The sequence below is a fragment of the Amblyraja radiata genome, chromosome 34 (assembly GCF_010909765.2).
Source record: "Amblyraja radiata isolate CabotCenter1 chromosome 34, sAmbRad1.1.pri, whole genome shotgun sequence".
Taxonomy (NCBI): domain Eukaryota; kingdom Metazoa; phylum Chordata; class Chondrichthyes; order Rajiformes; family Rajidae; genus Amblyraja; species Amblyraja radiata.
In genome coordinates, this window is record NC_045989.1 from 21,443,006 (window position 1) to 21,460,016 (window position 17,011).

At 44.9% G+C, this 17,011-nt stretch overlaps 1 protein-coding gene across 2 annotated transcripts in view; it reads left to right on the forward strand.

Moving 5' to 3' along the window:
- Positions 1 to 2,005: 2,005 nt before the first annotated feature.
- nnt (nicotinamide nucleotide transhydrogenase) overlaps positions 2,006 to 17,011 on the forward strand; it is a 60,921-nt gene continuing 45,915 nt past the window's right edge. The window contains exons 1-5 of one of the 2 annotated variants that reach the window (XM_033050394.1): positions 2,006 to 2,106; positions 5,180 to 5,351; positions 11,410 to 11,639; positions 12,733 to 12,950; positions 14,721 to 14,808. In XM_033050394.1, the coding sequence (XP_032906285.1) occupies positions 5,213 to 5,351; positions 11,410 to 11,639; positions 12,733 to 12,950; positions 14,721 to 14,808 (675 nt within the window). In that variant the 5' untranslated portion in view covers positions 2,006 to 2,106; positions 5,180 to 5,212. Of the gene's footprint in view, positions 2,169 to 5,179; positions 5,352 to 11,409; positions 11,640 to 12,732; positions 12,951 to 14,720; positions 14,809 to 17,011 lie in introns of both variants that reach the window. The other variant, XM_033050393.1, reaches the window with a different exon arrangement.

A 17,011-nucleotide genomic window follows, 5' to 3' on the forward strand; every position in this document is an offset into this window, starting at 1 on the left:
AGAATTTAGAAGATTGAGGGGGGATCTTATAGAAACGTAGAAAATTCTTAAGGGGTTGGACAGGCTAGATGCAGGAAGATTGTTCCCGATGTTGTGGAAGTCCAGAACAAGGGGTCACAGTTTAAGGATAAGGGGGAAATCTTTTAGGACCGAGATGAGGAAAACATTTTTTACACAGAGAGTGGTGAATCTCTGGAATTCTCTGCCACAGAAGGTAGTTGAGGCCAGTTCATTGGCTATATTTAAGAGGGAGTTAGATGTGGCCCTTGTGGCTAAAGGGATCAGGGGGTATGGAGAGAAGGCAGGTACAGGATACTGAGTTGGATGATCAGCCATGATCATATTGAATGGCGGTGCAGGCTCAAAGGGCTGAATGGCCTACTCCTGCACCTATTTTCTATGTTTCTATGTCACTTGAACGCACTTGATACACCAGCATTTAATGTGCTGTGTGACAGAGACAAGTCAAAGCACATACTTTTCAAACCTCTTTACCTTTATGCAAAATAAAGTTTTGTTGCTCTTTATTTGGAATTACACACCAAAACCACTGATAGAAGTACTGAAAAGAAAATCCAGCTATTTGGCATGTCCAAATGATTCTATCATCCACGTGTTATTTGAATATCTCCAGCACAGATTTCAATATCTCCTGCGTGTTTACCTACTGGTTAAAAAGTAACAAAACACGTTTGCATATTGAAGCGAAAGAATCCCTCATTAAGTTTTTTTTATTTGAGGAAGGACATTATTGCTATTGAGGGAGTGCAGCGTAGGCTCACCAGGTTAATTCCCGGGATGGCTGGACTGACATATGATGAACGAATGGGTCGACTGGGCTTGTATTTGCTGGAATTTAAAAGGATGAGAGGGTATCTCTGTCATAGAAGGCAGTGGAGGCCAATTCACTGGATGGTTTCAAGTTAGATTTAGCTCTTATGGCTAAGGGAATCGGGATATGGGGAGAAAGCAGTAACGGTGTACTGATTTTGGATGATCAGCCATGATCATTTTGAATAGCATTGCTGGCTCGAAGGGCCGAATGGCCTACTCCTGCACCTATTTTCTATGTATTGTCTTTCCGTTGACTGGTTAGCACACGACAAAAGCTTTTCACTGTACCTCGGTACACGTGACAATAAACTAAACTGAAGAGGTGAGTGTAATGCAGACTGTGACATAATCCCACATCTGATGCAGTTTGAGGGTGGGGCTACAGACCACTACCTCTGCCTGCATTGAAGTGGGTTGGGGTCAGATTAATCCAGGCAATTATCTGTGGATCTGATGCAGCTTGGTTAGGTGTAGACCCTACCCCTGTCTTTAATGAGGTGGGGGCTGTGTTTAATCCCTCCCTCCCTTCCTTGCTTCTCCCCTGCTCCTCTCCCTTACACACCCCATCACCCTCTCTTCACTCTCACCTCCTCTCCCCCACCACCTCCTCTTCCCCTTCCACTCTACTCTTCCCCTCTACTCTTCTCATCCCCCTCTCCCCTCCTTTCTGCTTCACCTCCTCTTCCATCACCTCCACCTGTCCTCTTCCCCTCCCCTCTTTATCTCCTCTCCTCCTCCTCCTCTTTTCTCTCCCATTCCCTCCCTCTCCACTTTCTCTCCCCTTTCCCTCTCCCTCCCTCTCCACGTTCTCCCTCTCCCTCCCCACTTTCTTTCTCTCTCCACTTTCTCACTCCCTCTGTCCCCCTCCTTCTCTCCCCACTTTCCATCTCTCTCTTCCCACTTTCTTTCTCTCCCTCCCTCCCCACTTACTTTCTTTCTCTCTCCACTTTCTCACTCCCTCTCTCTCCCCCTCTCTGTCCACTTTCTCTCCCTCTCCCTCTCCCTTTCCCTCTCTCTCTCTCCCCACTTTCTCTCCCTCCCTCCCTCTCCACGTTCCCCCTCTCCCTCCCCACTTTCTCTCCCTCCCTCCCTCCCTCCCACGTTCCCCCTCTCCCTCCCCACTTTCTCTTTCTCCACTCTATCCCTCCCCCCGCTGCAGCGTGTGTCTGACGAGCTCCGGCCGCGAACCCGCCTCTTCCTTCCTCCAGCCGCCCGGCCCCGGCGCTGCCTCCGCTCCGCTGCCCGGCTCCGCTGCTGCTGCCGCTGACTCAGGTGGGTCCCTGCAGGGGGGAGGAGGGGGGGGGAGAGACACTACCTGCAGGTCCCGGGGAGAGGTGAGTCCCCACTCCCCGTCTGTCTGTCTGGGACCCGCTCCCCGGCTCCCGTCTCCCCAAAGGCAGCCTGAAGGTTATTCAGGAGCTGCCTCGACCGCTGCACCGCTTTGCCCCCTTTGTTTCATTTTGCACCAGAAACACCCACGCAACGCCACTTTTACATGACATTTGCACCATAATTATCAATGCAACACGACTTAAATGACATTATGCGCCATGAAAACCAATGCAGCACCTCTTTTAAGCGACATTTGCGCCATTAAAACCAATGCAACGCGACTTAAATGACATTTGCACCACAGGAACCAATGCAGCACAGCTTTCAAAAGACATTTGGACAGATACATTAATAGGAAGGGTGTAGAGGTCAATGGGCAATTGGGCAGTGTGCCAACTAGGGCAGCATGGACAAGGTGGGCCGAAGGGCACCGTGTCTCCATTGGCTCTACGACTCTAATTGCAACATTGCTCAGCTGTGGGTAGGAAAGAACTGCAGATGCTGGTTTACAGTGTAGATAGACTCAAAATGCTGGAGTAACTCAGCGGGTCAGGCAGCATCTCTGGCGAAAAGGAATAGGTGACGTTTTGGATCGAGACATTTCTTCAGACCCGAAACGTCTCCTTTTCTACAGAGATGCTGTCTGACCCGCTGAGTTACTCCAGCATTTTGTGTCTAACTTTCATTGCTGAGATTTGACCTTAGTCACTTTTCTGTGATACCTTTCATTCATTTTCTATTGACCTCATTCTAGAAGGATAGTTGTCCAGGAGTGGACACTGTGGGTCCAAGTGTTTGTTTTAACATGTGGTGTGTGTTTCCACCTATCTTGCTATTCTCCCATTTGTCCTCTCTGTCCTTCTCCACACTGCCTGCCTTTGCTATTTGGTCACCTTGGAGTCTTTCTCACCAGCGCTGGGTTTCTGCGATCAGATTCTCTCTTCCACACATTGCAAATAATTCCCTTATGAATTGTGTAATGTTTGACTGCAGAGTAATAGGGCCTCAAAAGCAAAAGGTCTACACTTGTGTTAGAAAAGATCACCAGAGGTTTACCCCCACACCTCCTCCCTGAAAGAAAACCCAGACTACATGAAATCAAGCTTTTAGTTTCATTTCCCACAGGTAACATTTGACAGAAAATGTTTTTGTTTTTAATTAGTCAATACCTTGTGAAGGATATTTCTTGGGAAGGGGGATCGAGGGTTGTAAACAAAAATATTGTTCAACAAAAATGTTGTTCAACCCACAGCCGGCATTTTCTTATGTTGCTGTGTGGGGGGGGGGGTCAAATAATTGTATTTAAACCATAGAACCAATTTGTAGGGAATATTGTCTAAAGCTTGATATGGTTAATGTAGTTCAAATGAAAGGTCATCAAGCCAAAATGATATTTTCCCCCCGCAGAAAGCTGAGTGTTTTACAGTATTTACTTTCTTTTAAGTTTACTAAAATCTCTTGGAGTTCACGTTGCTTTAAATGTACTCGGGCAGTGTGGACCAGACGGCGAGGAGAGTCAACAGCTTTAAGTTCCTGGGTGCACACATCCCTGATGATCTATACTGGGCCCAGCACATTGATGCAAGCACAAAGAAAGCTCACCAGTGCTTCTACCTGGTCTGCTGTTTGAAGAGTTTTGGCATGTCACTGAATACTTTATCGTACTTCTACAGCCAGCATACTGACTGATTGCATCACAGGCTGATTCGGAAATTCAAATGCTCATGAACTAAGGGAGGCTGCAAAAAGTGGTGGACACTTAGTTTAGCTTATTCAGTTTAGTTTATGGTCCCGTGTACCGAGGTACAGTGAAAAGCTTTTGTTGCGTGCTAACCAACCAGCGGAAAGGCAGTACATGATTACAATCGAGCCATTTGCAGTGTATTGATAGGATGGTTCATCTGATAACACTGCCTGGTCCATCACGGGGAATGACCTCCCCACCATCGAAGGGATCACCTGCAGGAAGTGCTGCCTGAAGACGGCAGCCGGTATCGTCAAAGACCCACATCACCCTGGCCACAATCTCTCATGCTGCTACCATTTGGGAAGAAGGTACAGGAGCCTGAAAACTGCTGCCTCCAAGTTAAGGGCCTGTCCCACTTGGCAATTTTTTTCGGCGACTGTCAGCATCATTGACTGACGTATCAGGTCACCGAAAAAATCGCTCCATGATGACGTATTGACGGTGTTTCCTCAAGTGTCGCAACTTTTTTTTTGTCGCCGCTTGGATTTTGAAACGTTCAAAATCTATCAGCGACCCTGATACGTCAGTCAATGACGCTGGCAGTCGGCGAAAAAATCGCCAAGTGCGACAGGCCCTTAAAAGACCAGCTTCCTCTCATCAACCGCCAGGTTCTTGATGAATGACCCGATCCACAACCCATCTCAGCTCCAACCAACAAGCCCTGCCTCAACTAATATGTTTGCTCTGCGGGAGTTACTCCAGCATTTCGGGTCTACCTTCGAAATATACCAGCATCTGTAGTTCCTTTCTACACACCTCTTAGCTGGAGGTGCAGAATAATACTCAGGTTAAAAGAAGGATGCAAAGTCATTAGAATAACATTTGGCAGAGTTCCTATTTAGTAACAGGTCCCTGCATTTCATATCAACTTAAACAATTTTGCATGTAACCAAATGGTGTTTTAACTGCTTTATTACCTGATATATGTAGAAGATACAACAGTACTGCACAGGAACAAAACCCTTCTTGAGACAAAAGGGTCTGAAGAAGAGTCCCGACTTGAAGCGTCACCTATTCCTTTTCTCCAGAGATGCTCCCTGACCCGCTGAGTTTCTCCAGCTTTTTGTGCCTATCATCGGTTTAAACCAGCATTTGCAGTTCCTTCCTAGACACAGTAGTTCAGGACTGCTCTCTAGTTGTTCTAGGATGGTTTAGTTGCCTGATAATAGCTGGGAAGAGACTGTCCCTGAATCTGGAGGCGTGCTTTGAGGAAAAACCGACTTTACCATTATCGCCTTAACCATTTTGTTTTCAATTGTCCTACAGGGTGGCTTGAAGTAACACCGTCTGCCCTTCATCATGGCCAGTTTATTCCGTGGTGCGATGTGCTTCTCTGCCCCGTTACTGCAGAGTGGATCGGCAGTAACAGTAAAGCGAGCTCCTTGCAAACGTTACTTTAAGACCTACCGAGTGTTGTGGAACCAGCAGGCAGTTAAAGGTAAATATATCTTAAATTTAATCACTCTAATTTGTGTCACTTTAGGACTGCGAGCTGCTTAGAAGAACATGTATGCCTTTATTTCAATTCCCTGGTTGCTTGCTACCCTCTAATTCCTGTCGAAATTTCAGTCAATATTACGTGTTCATGCTCAGGAAATTCATAGATCTCTGTACAACAATTTCAGATGGATGGTCTGAAGATTAAGGGGAATGGCAATTGTGTTCAGTTGTACCTTGTGCAGCTTACAACCCAGCGGTATAAATATTGATTTCCCTAACTTCAAGTAACCCGTGCATCCCTTCTCTCTGTGTCTCTCCCGCACCCTAGTTGTAGTACTAGTTTCATTGTCGTCCGGTTGAGTTAACTCGTTATCACCTGTCCCACAGCCAACAATGGACCATTGTGGGCTCATCCTTTCGTTGATCATTGTTACTTTTTGCATATTTTTCATTCATTTGTTCTATATTTCTCTATATCACCATCTGTATCACTCGTTTCCCTCTTCCCCTGACTCAGTCTGAAGACGGGTATCGACTCGAAACGTTGCCCATTCCTTCTCTTCAGTTGTTGCAAAGCTGACTTAGCTGGGAGATCAGTTTGGGTTTCATTGTACCACCATGCCATCTCAAAGTTGTTTTCCATGGACTAGTCAAATATAATCCATATTTTAGAAAAGAAGTGAATTAAAAGGTGGCACAGTAGCGTTGCGGGTAGAGCTGCTGCCTCACACCGCCCACGGGGGCTGTCTATGTGGAGTTTGCACGTCCTCCCTGTGACCGCAGGGGTTTCTTCCATGTGCCTCTCCCATTCCAAAGACGTGCGGGGTTGTAGATTAATTGGCCCTCTGTAAATTGCCCCTAGTGTGTAGGGAGTGGATGAGAAGGTAGGATAACTCAGTACTAGTGTGAACGGGTGTTGGTGGGGAGGCGGTGGGCCGACAGACCTGGTTCCACGCTGTATCTCTTAAGTACTAAGTATTAAAGGTTAATTTAGCCATTGTAAACTTGCCTACCGTTTTCAGGTTTAAGAAGGAACTGCAGATGCTGGAAAATCGGAGGTAGACAAAAATGCTGGAGAAACTCAGCGGGTGAGGCAGCATCTATGGAGCGAAGGGAATAGCGAAGGAAGACTGGAGAAGTGTCTCGACCCGAAACGTCGCCTATTTCCTTCGCTCCATAGATGCTGCCTCACCCGCTGAGTTTCTCCAGCATTTTTGTCTACCTGCCATTTTCAGGTTGTCATTTCCCAGCAAGAAGAGATTAGTTAAAATAATGACTGTGGGACTGACAAAGCTGCTCGGGCCTTTCCCAGGGGCCTGTACTGGACAGCGATCCCAGCAGCTGTTGATATTAGCTGTAACCTGATTCAACGCCCTTGTGTATAAAGGAGTGATATGTGAAACCAGTGCATGTGAATTAAAATGGCAACGTTCAGTACTATTGATGATGCTTGCAGTAGTATCTGTGATTCCGTAACCAGAGTAACTTTCAAATTACACAAGATGCTGCTGCCTGTCTTATTCATGTTATGGAGGAAAGGCACAATAAAATCATAAATGTTTACAGCATTCAAGGATTCTGATTGTGTCAGCTTTTTGGTTGAACCATTTTTAGAATTAATTCTAAGAATTGGGGATATTTATGGTATCTAAACTGATAAGGAAAGCATTTTACCCCCGAATCTATCTCTACCTAATATTGAATCAGCTTTCCCTTTTAAATTATAGTTGATGGCATCTGTGATCCCATACAAACTTTTTTCTCCCATGTCATCTGTTTCGTGTTGGTGTCAATTTTAAATATACCAATATGCCAATGTGGTTTGTGGTCACAGAAGATCAGAAAGTATTGATGGCCAATAATTAGAAATGTATATATTTATATATCAATTGTGACCAGTGTTTTTGTTTATGATGTTATGGCATACTGACACCTCTAAAAAATAGTTGTACAACTTGAAAACAGGCCCTTTGGCTCAACCTGCACACGCTAACCAACATGCGCCATCACACTAGTCCCACCTGCCTGAGTGTGGCCTATATCCCTTTAAACCTGTCCTATTGATGAACCTGCATAATTGGTTCTTATACATTGGCATAGTCCCTGCCTCAACTACCTCCTCCGGCAGCTCGTTCCATACGCCCACCAGCCTTTGGTAACGAAACACAACTAAACTAAACCCTTTGTGGGAAATGTCGGTGTGGGCAGGTTGGGCCGAAGGGCCTGTTTGACTCCAAGACTCAATGACCTCTAACTGAAGGGGATAGAATGAGGTTTCTACCCTGCCGTGGTCTATTTTGTTGTTCTGTTTAGCTTGATCTCACATCCTCAGACAACCTTGGCATGATGACAGCTGTGTTCAGATATTATTCAGAGTGGAATTTGGACTTGTATCTGTCTGGTTGGAAGTCCAATAATTTAACGTGTAGTATAATGCCATATAACATTCTCAAGGCAGTTCGGTGGGCAATTTAGCTCTGATAGTTTTAATCACTGACATGAAACTGTGCTGGCAATATTACAGGACGAGCAATCCAAAAGGTTGAGAGTTCAACTCCCAGTGAAGTAGTTAGGGTTGTGATAGTATTATGGATGTATGACTGATCCTGTAAATTAAGTCCTGAACTAACAATCATGAGAATTAAACTTTACATTGCACTGTGCAATTTGCAAAGTTAAATTTAGATTTTGAAAATCTATTCTTAAAAAAACAGGAAATATAACAATTCAAAAGTTCCACAGTCACAAAACGTTGATCTTTTCACTGATGCCCTTTTTTTTAGGGAACCTCTGTTCTTAATTTCATAAGTTATTGGAGCAGAATTAGGCCTTTAATTATACTTGGCTTATGTGTGACCATAGTCTTCACCTCAATGTTTGACTCTTTGTATCAGAACACTATGGTGGACCAAGAAAGGCGTTCACCATTTGTTGAAATGGCACCATTTGCTGCAGGCTGATTGTCCTTCATGGTTTAAGTACTAGAGCAGAGTTCGGCAACCTTGTTCTGCATAGGGGCTGGGACGCATGTCTGTGAGTGGATGGTGGGCCACATCTATCATGTGTACACATGATCCCGCCCTGGATGGCAGGCAACAAATCACGTGTTCACATAGATCGCGTCCCTTCGCACCTATGGACCATTGCCTTGGCCTTGTCCTGAAGGCGGTGGTTCAAATACTTACACTCACTCGTCCCCGGCCTATTGACAACCCCGATCCTGACAGTGAAGCCCAAACATAGAAGGTGCGCAGCCATGCTGGCGGCTTTGCGCAGGATGCCTTACAGCCAGAGCTTGGCGCTGCTCGGCAACGCTCGGCGGCTCCGCCATTGCGGCTTCCTTGCGTCCTTTGCGCCAACTATGTCCTTTCCAAAACAGCTGTGATAGTTTCCATTCTTGATCTTTCAGTGATTCAGCTTATCGTGTGCTGTCAATGCAGCTAAATAGAACAGAGTATCTCAAAAACGCACGATAAGTCAACATATGGACTCCTGTTTAGAAAGAGGAGATAATGGTTAGAGTCAAAAACGTTGTCAAATAATTTTATTTTCGGGTTGTGGATTTAGAACATTAAATATTAAACAACCCTTCGGCCCACAATGCCAGGTTAGAAACAAGAAACTGTAGATGCTGGTTTACACAAAAGGAATCTGAACACACTCTCTAAAGAACAGTCCCGACCCGAAACGTTGCCTATCCATGTTCTCAAGAGATGCTGCCTGTCCCGCTGAGTAACCCCAGCACTTTGTATCCTTACGATGCCAGGTTTATTACTCTCCTCTCTCTGCACATGATCCAAATTTATCCCATTCCCTGCATATCCACGTGCCTGTTTAAAACCATCTTAAATGGCAATATCACATCTGCCTTCTCCACCACTAATGCGACACGTACCAGGCACACAGCACTCTGTGTAACAAAAACATCTACCCCCACGTCTCCTTTAAACTCTCCCCCTCTCACCTTAAGCTATGCTCCCTAGTGTTTAGATTTTAGCGAGGCAAATAGGTTTAGGGAGACATTTGCTAGGAGTGTTACATAGAAGTCTGTTTAAAATAAGACTGTTTAAAAATAAAGAGATTTTGTGAGCTTCTTAAAAGAGAAAAGGAAGATAGTGAGGTTAAGGGAGGGAATTCCTGCGTTTAGAGAATTAATGTCAATTAATATCTGCAAATCAGGCTGGCATACAATGCAATGTTATTAATGCAAAGCATTACTAAGTGATGATAGATAGCAGATATTTGAGTACTTAAATAAAGTTTAATCAAAAGCCTAAGATAATGTAATCTGATTATAATTACATTAAGTATTCAGGTATTATGTTGTTAAGTTTCTCAAGTACCATTGGTAAAGTACCCAAGGCCATCATTGTGATAATTTTGAATGTGCAAATGGGAGCGGGAATGATCTAGTTTCTCGATACTCTGCTCCCCGCTACATACAAACTACATATAGACAGCACCCATAGTCAGGATTGAACTCCTGACACATAAGTCTTTTTATTTTTACTTATTTTTTTACTATTTTTTACATATTATTTGGAATTTAAAAAAAAAATATCTTTAGAAATGACATGGGGAGGAAGTTCTTTAGTCAGAGGGTGGTAAACCTGTGGAATTCATTGCCACAGATGGCTGTGGAGGCAAGTCATTGTGTATTTTTGAGGAGCAGATTGATAGTTACTTGGTTAGTAGGGGTGTAGATCAGCCATGATTGAATAGCGGAGTAGATTTGATGGGCCGAATGGCCTACTTCTGCGCCTATGACTTGGGGAATCAAAGGCGCAAGTCAGGATTATTATTTGGAATTAAAAAAAAAACCTCCAACGTCACTGGAAGCTCAACGTCAGGTGGGATGAGGCAGTGTGTCTGGTTGGCACCCAAGGCATTTATTCTCTCAACCCAACCTAAAAACACTCAGCAAAAAACACAAGGCTGGATGGAGGGACTCTGCAGGTCAGTTTAGTTTGCCGTCACGTGTACTGAGGTACTGTGAAAAGCTTTGGGCAATAGTGGCGGGATCGGCATCTGTGGAGGGAATGCATCGTTTAGGTCAGGATCCTTCCTCACAATAATAAATTTTATATTTAATGGGCGCCTTTCATACAAAATCTCAAGGACACCTTACATTTTAAACATATAATCAGAATAAAATAAGTAATAAAGACATCACAGAGACACAAATTAAAAACAGAATTCAATCCAAAAACAGAAAATCAAAAACACAGTGTGAAGAGGGAGCAGCGGCAACCAAATCGCGCCAGCGTCCACTCTCTCTTCACGGCAGCCATCTTGGACACAGACTTACAATGAAGGGTCCTGATCCAAAAAATGTCTATTCATTCCCTCCACACATGCTACCTGACCCATTGAGTTATAGAGTCATAGACTGATGCAGTGTGGAAACAGGCCCTTCGGCCCAACTTGCCCACAATCGGCTAACATGTCCCAGAGTTAGACTAGGTAGTATTTTGTTGTCAAAGTAGGATTAGGGCTGTGCACGTGGGTTCAAGATCCTGATTGTTTAGAGATACAGTGCCTTCGACCCACCGAGTCCACGCCGACCAGCGATCCCCGCACACTAACACTATCCTATACACACAAGGCACAATTTACAATTTGACCAAGCCAATCAACCTACAAACCTTTCGATCGTGTGGGAGATCCCGTAGAAAATCCACGCAGGTCACGGGGAGAACGTACAAACTCCGTACAGACAGCACCCATGGTCAGGATCGAACGTAGGTCTCTGGCGCTGTAAGGCAGCAACTCTACCACTGCTCCGCCGTGCTGCCCTGTAGATGTAGGAAAATATATCTTCCTGATTCCTGGTGATGTGGGACATCAAGCTTCTGTACCTCCTGCCTGACAGTAGCAGTGAGAAGAGAGCAGGGTGATGGGGATCCCTGATGATCGATGCCACCATCTTGCGGCAGCGCCTCATGTTGCTGCTCTTGATGGACCGGCCTGAGTTCCGCACTCACTCCAGCCTCATGTGGGTTGGATCTGCCGTACGATGCTCTTTCACTGAAATATTTTCCGTCGCCTCACAACAGGTGTCCGTTACAAAGATCTGGTGGTCGGCATTCCCAAGGAAATTTTCAAGAATGAGAGAAGGGTGGCGGTGTCTCCAGCGGGCGTCCAGGCCCTGGTCAAGCAAGGCTTCACTGTCAAAGTGGAAACAACAGCTGGTGATGGCGCCAAGTTCTCAGATGACCAATACAGAGAGGCTGGGGCCATTATCAACAATACAAAAGATGTCTTTGGATCTGATATTGTCCTAAAGGTTTGTATTCCACCATTGACTCAAAGTAGTACCTTAAAATATTTAAATAATGCAAGAGGAGATTGTGTGTGTGTGTGCATGTCTGTGTGTGTGTGTGTGTGCGTGTGTGTGTGTGTGTGTGTCTGTGTGTGTGTGTCTCTCTGTGTGTGTGTGTGTCTGTGTGCGTATTTCTTTTATCTTCTTGGGTTTTTTTTTAAACAAGATTTTAAAGTTTGCTCAACGGAGAATTTAATTTTACTGAGCAGTTCCGAGTGGCCTCCTTTACATCAGCTAGACCGAGCATAGACTTGGCGATTGCTTTGCTGACACTAACACACAGTCCTCCAAGACTTGCAGGCTTTGCTGTTTGCTATCCCATTTTAACTCCTCATATGTAAATACTCCTCAGTATTTCCTTATACTGACATTTTTGTCTAGGGCCTTCTCCATGGCCAGAGTGAACTAGCACCATATTCCGCTTGGGTAGCTTACAATCCAATTGAATCCTCCAATTTTAGGTAACTAACCAAAATCCACACCCCACGTCCCTGTACCCGACCTGGACTCACGCCCATTTCTCCCCTCCCCTTCTACCAACATTCCTTCCTCTGGCTTCACAAATCGCAACTCATCTATCCTTATATCACACATAGAGTCACACAGCGTGGAAACAGGCCCACTCCGACCAACATGCCCCATCTACACCAGTCCCACCTGCCTTCATTTTTGGCCCATATCCCTCTAAACCTATCCTATCTATGTACCTGTCCAAATATTTTTTTAATGTTTGGGGGGGGTGGGGTTGGTGAAGAGCTGGGGATTCTACAATAACAGACCTCCTTGTCCTGGACTTGGCTCGCCTTCAGCACGTCACTAACCCCTCCCACCCCCCCTCGCTCCCACTTTCTGTCAGCAGAAGGGTCTCGACCCAAAACATCACCCATCCTTTTTCTCCAGAGATGCTGCCTGACCCACTGAGTTAGACCCACTTTGTGTCTTATCTCCACCAAATTGATAGGTGATTTTAATTTTCCTTGATTTTCACTTGTTTGTTACCTTATGAGTTCAGGAATTTGTGTATATATATATATTTTTTTTTTTTTTTCTTGTGCAGGTCAGGGCTCCAACTTTCAATGAGGAGTTGGGAGCGCATGAAACCGAGATGCTGAAGGAGAAGTCTACTCTTGTCAGCTTCATCTACCCAGCTCAAAATGCCGATCTCATGAGTAAGCTCGCTCAACGCAAGACATCTGTCCTCGCGATGGACCAGGTCCCTCGAGTTACCATAGCCCAGGGTTACGATGCTCTCAGCTCCATGGCTAACATCGCAGGGTACGATGGATACTTGTTTTTAATGGGGGGGAAAGTGGAACTTAAATAAATGGATTCACAACCTATCCACATGGACAGGACAGGTTTGGAGGGATATGGGCCTAACACAGGCAGGTGGGACTAGAGTAGCTGGGACATGTTGGTCAGTGTGGGCAAGTTGGGCCGATGGGCCTGCTTCCACGTAGTACGTTCACGGTTTAAGGATAAGGGGGAAATCTTTTAGGACCGAGATGAGGAAAACATTTTTTACACAGAGAGTGGTGAATCTCTGGAATTCTCTGCCACAGAAGGTAGTTGAGGCCAGTTCATTGGCTATATTTAAGATGGAGTTAGATGTGGCTAAAGGGATCAGGGGGTATGGAGAGAAGGCAGGTACAGGATACTGAGTTGGATGATCAGCCATGATCATATTGAATGGCGGTGCAGGCTCGAAGGGTCGAATGGCCTACTCTTGCACCTATTTTCTATGACTCTGACATTTCACAGCAGTTACCAGTTTTATTTTTACTATTATTAATGCTTGTGTCTGTGATCAGACAAGAACTAATGGTGAAGGAAAGAACTTCAATGTGGCTGTGGAAGAATCATTGGTTCAGGCAGAACTGCAGCAGTGGAAGTAGAACATAAATACATGCATAGGAAGGAACTGCAGATGCTGGTTTACACCGAAGGTTAACACCAAATGCTGGAGTAACTCAGCGGGTCATAAGTGATAGGAGCAGAATTAGGCCATTTGGCCCATCAAGTCTACTCTGCCATTTAATCATGGCTGATCTAACTCTCCCTCCTAACCAGGCAGGTAGCATTTCTGGAGAAAAGGAATAGATGACGTTTCGGGTCGAAACCCAAATACTCCAGCATTTAGTGTTTAAAAATAGGTGCATGTTTTTGATGAAGATAGACACAAAGTGCTGCACTAACTCAATAGGACAGGCAGCATCTCTGGAGAGAAGGAATGGGTGAAGTTTCGGGTCGAGATCCTTCAGCCTGCAGAAAGGCTCGACTCCTGAAACGTCACCCAGTCCTTCGCTCCAGAGATACTGCCTGTCCTGTTGAGTTACTCCAGCACTTTGTGTCTACAGTATAAACCAGCATCTGCGGTTCCTACCCACACATGCATGTTTTTGATATTAGTTTAGTTTAGTGATACAGCGTGGAAACAGACCCTGGGAGAATGGGCTTGTACACTCTGGAGTTTAGAAGGATGAGAGGGGATCTCATTGAAACATACAAGATTGTTAAGGGCTTGGACACGCTAGAGGCAGGAAACATGTTCCCGATGTTGGGGGAGTCCAGAATCAGGGGCCACAGTTTAAGAATAAGGAGTAAGCCATTTAGAACGGAGACGAGGAAACACTTTTTCTCACAGAGAGTGGTGAGTCTGGAATTCTCTGCCTCAGAGGGCGGTGGAGGCAGGTTCTCTGGATGCTTTCAAGAGAGAGCTAGATAGGGCTCTTAAAAATAGCGGAGTCAGGGGATATGGGGAGAAGGCAGGAACGGGGTACTGATTGGGGATGATCAGCCATGATCACATTGAATGGCGGTGCTGGCTTGAAGGGCCAAATGGCCTCCTCCTGCACCTATTGTCTATTGTCTTTTCTCTGTACCACGGCACACGTGACAATAAACTAAACTGAAGCTAGACTTTGTCTCCATAGCCTGAATGTCAGCACAGTGATTGTTCAATGTTTTTTCTTTCTTGTGATAATGCTGTGGTTAACCCACAGGTGTTCTGAAGTAGGTCTAAATGTTCTCAAATCTCTCTTCCAGGTACAAGTCCGTTGTATTGGCAGCAAACCACTTTGGTCGATTTTTCACGGGTCAGATAACAGCAGCTGGAAAAGTACCTCCGGCAAAGGTAAAAGTCACTTCCAGAGTAGCGCCGCAGAATTTATAATTTTGTGCCACCGTATGGCAACGCTGAAGATAGACACAAAAAAAGCCGGAGTAATGCTGAGCTGTTGGAAATGTGGAGGCGCACAAGGAAACGCAGATGCCGGAATCTTGTTCAAAGCACAAAGTGCTGGAGTAACGCAGCGGGTCGGGCAGCCGGAATGGTACCAAAAGGGAGGCACCGATCTTTTGCTAATTCATCTAAATTTTGGAAAGCCGCGGGGCTGAAACAGCTGTGCTGAAATCTTAATGCACAAATCTTAAGAGAGCAAGATTTATAATGTGGGGCAAAAGTGTATATTGAGAAGAGAAAGAATAAACACAAAGAAGTTTAAATTTAAAAAAAATAGACAACTATCTTTTCTTCCACCCACCCATCCTACAGCTAAACTCTTCTGCCAAGTAAAATTACTCAAGTTTCACTGAAGCGCTTAAGAAACTTGAAACAAGAATAAAAAGGACAAAGGAAATAAATATACAAAGTGTGGTTAAACTGACAAACATCATTTGTCAGAATTGTTAATTGACTGCCCTCAACTGAATTGTGAGAAATGACAAAGCAGCGGGGCCGAAACAGCGGCACCGAAAAGTACCCGACCCCGGACAGCATCTGTGGAGAGAATGATTGCACACCTTTCGGACCGGGACCCTTCTTCAGAGTGTGAAGAAGGATCCCAACCTGAAACAACACTTGTCTATTCCCTCCACAGATGCAGCCTGACCTGCTGAGTTTCTCCGCTAAGTTACTCCAGCACTGGGTTTTGGAAATAAGTGTGTAAAAAATTGTGCATTTCCATCCTTGAAACTGTTTCAGTCAAGGTAGATTGACACCATTAACTGCTATGACCAATGTTTTTTTTTGTAGACGGGAAGGTGCCAGTGCGCAGATAACTCACCACGTTGTTCGTTGCTGTAAAAAAATCTAGTTTAAAAATTTTTTTTCGAGGTGCCAGTATGCCTGATGTACCCGTGTACAGGGTGATTAGACTGGATAGCGCACAAAACATTTTTCACTCTTATCACTGTCCACATAACAATAATATACCAGTACCAATGTTTCTATTCTTTGCATGCATTCTTGTTGCCATGGTTATGCTTTATTGCAACTTGCAAGAAAACCGTCTGTTTTCAAGACCTTTTCCAGCTGAGTTGACATCCAGATTTGAGATGATTTTAAACGTCCAAACCAGCATTGCACAGATCCAGCAGATCTCTTAATCGTTCCCCCGTATAGTTTTTTTCAGCGCACCCCTGTATGGAAGTCTCTGAATCTGGGTGTCATCTTAGTGTGACTTTCTACATCTCCCCCGTGACTCCGGCAGCGAGCCCTGAGCATGAAACGCATAAGAGACAAGAGTGCATTATTGTTCTATGTCCCAGATAGAACAATGAAATTCTTACTTACAGCAGCACAACAGAATATGTAAACATAGTACACTGTAAACAATATAATAAACCAGAACAAAGTTCAGTGTGTGTATAACACACACAGATAACTCTGAAGAAGGGTCTCGACCTGAAACATCACCCATTCCTTCTCTCCATAGATGCTGCCTGGTCTGCTGAGTTACTCCGGCATTTTGTGTTTATCTTATATATATATATATTTATTGGAGGGAACTGAAGATGCTCATTTAGACCAAAAATAGAAACTCTGGCTTCTCTAACTTCATAACCCTTGCTTTCCCTCTCTCCGTCTCTCCCCCTTCCTAGTTCTCCGACCAGTCTGACTGCCCCATGATTAAATTTTATCTCGGTTTGAGTGGTTGGCACCCTCTCCTGGCTAACAATGGTCTATTCCATATTTCCCTTGATCCCCATCCCCTTTGATGTCTGGTTTTCACATCTCACCCTTCCTTACCCTTTCAAGAGAGAGATAGATTTAGCTCTTGGAGCTAACGGAATGACAGGAAATGGGGGAAAAAAGAGGAACGGGGTCGTGATTTGGGATTTAGACAAAAATGCTGGAGAAACTCAGCGGGTGAGGCAGCATCTATGGAGCGAAGGAAATAGGCAACGTTTCGGGCCGAAACCCTTCTTCTTCTTTGGGATGATCAGCCATGATCATATTGAATGGTGGTGCTGACTCGAAGGGCCGAATGGCCTACTCCTGCACCTATTGTCTATGTTTCCCTTTGTGTTTGAGTTTCTCCCCTGACTCTGTCTGA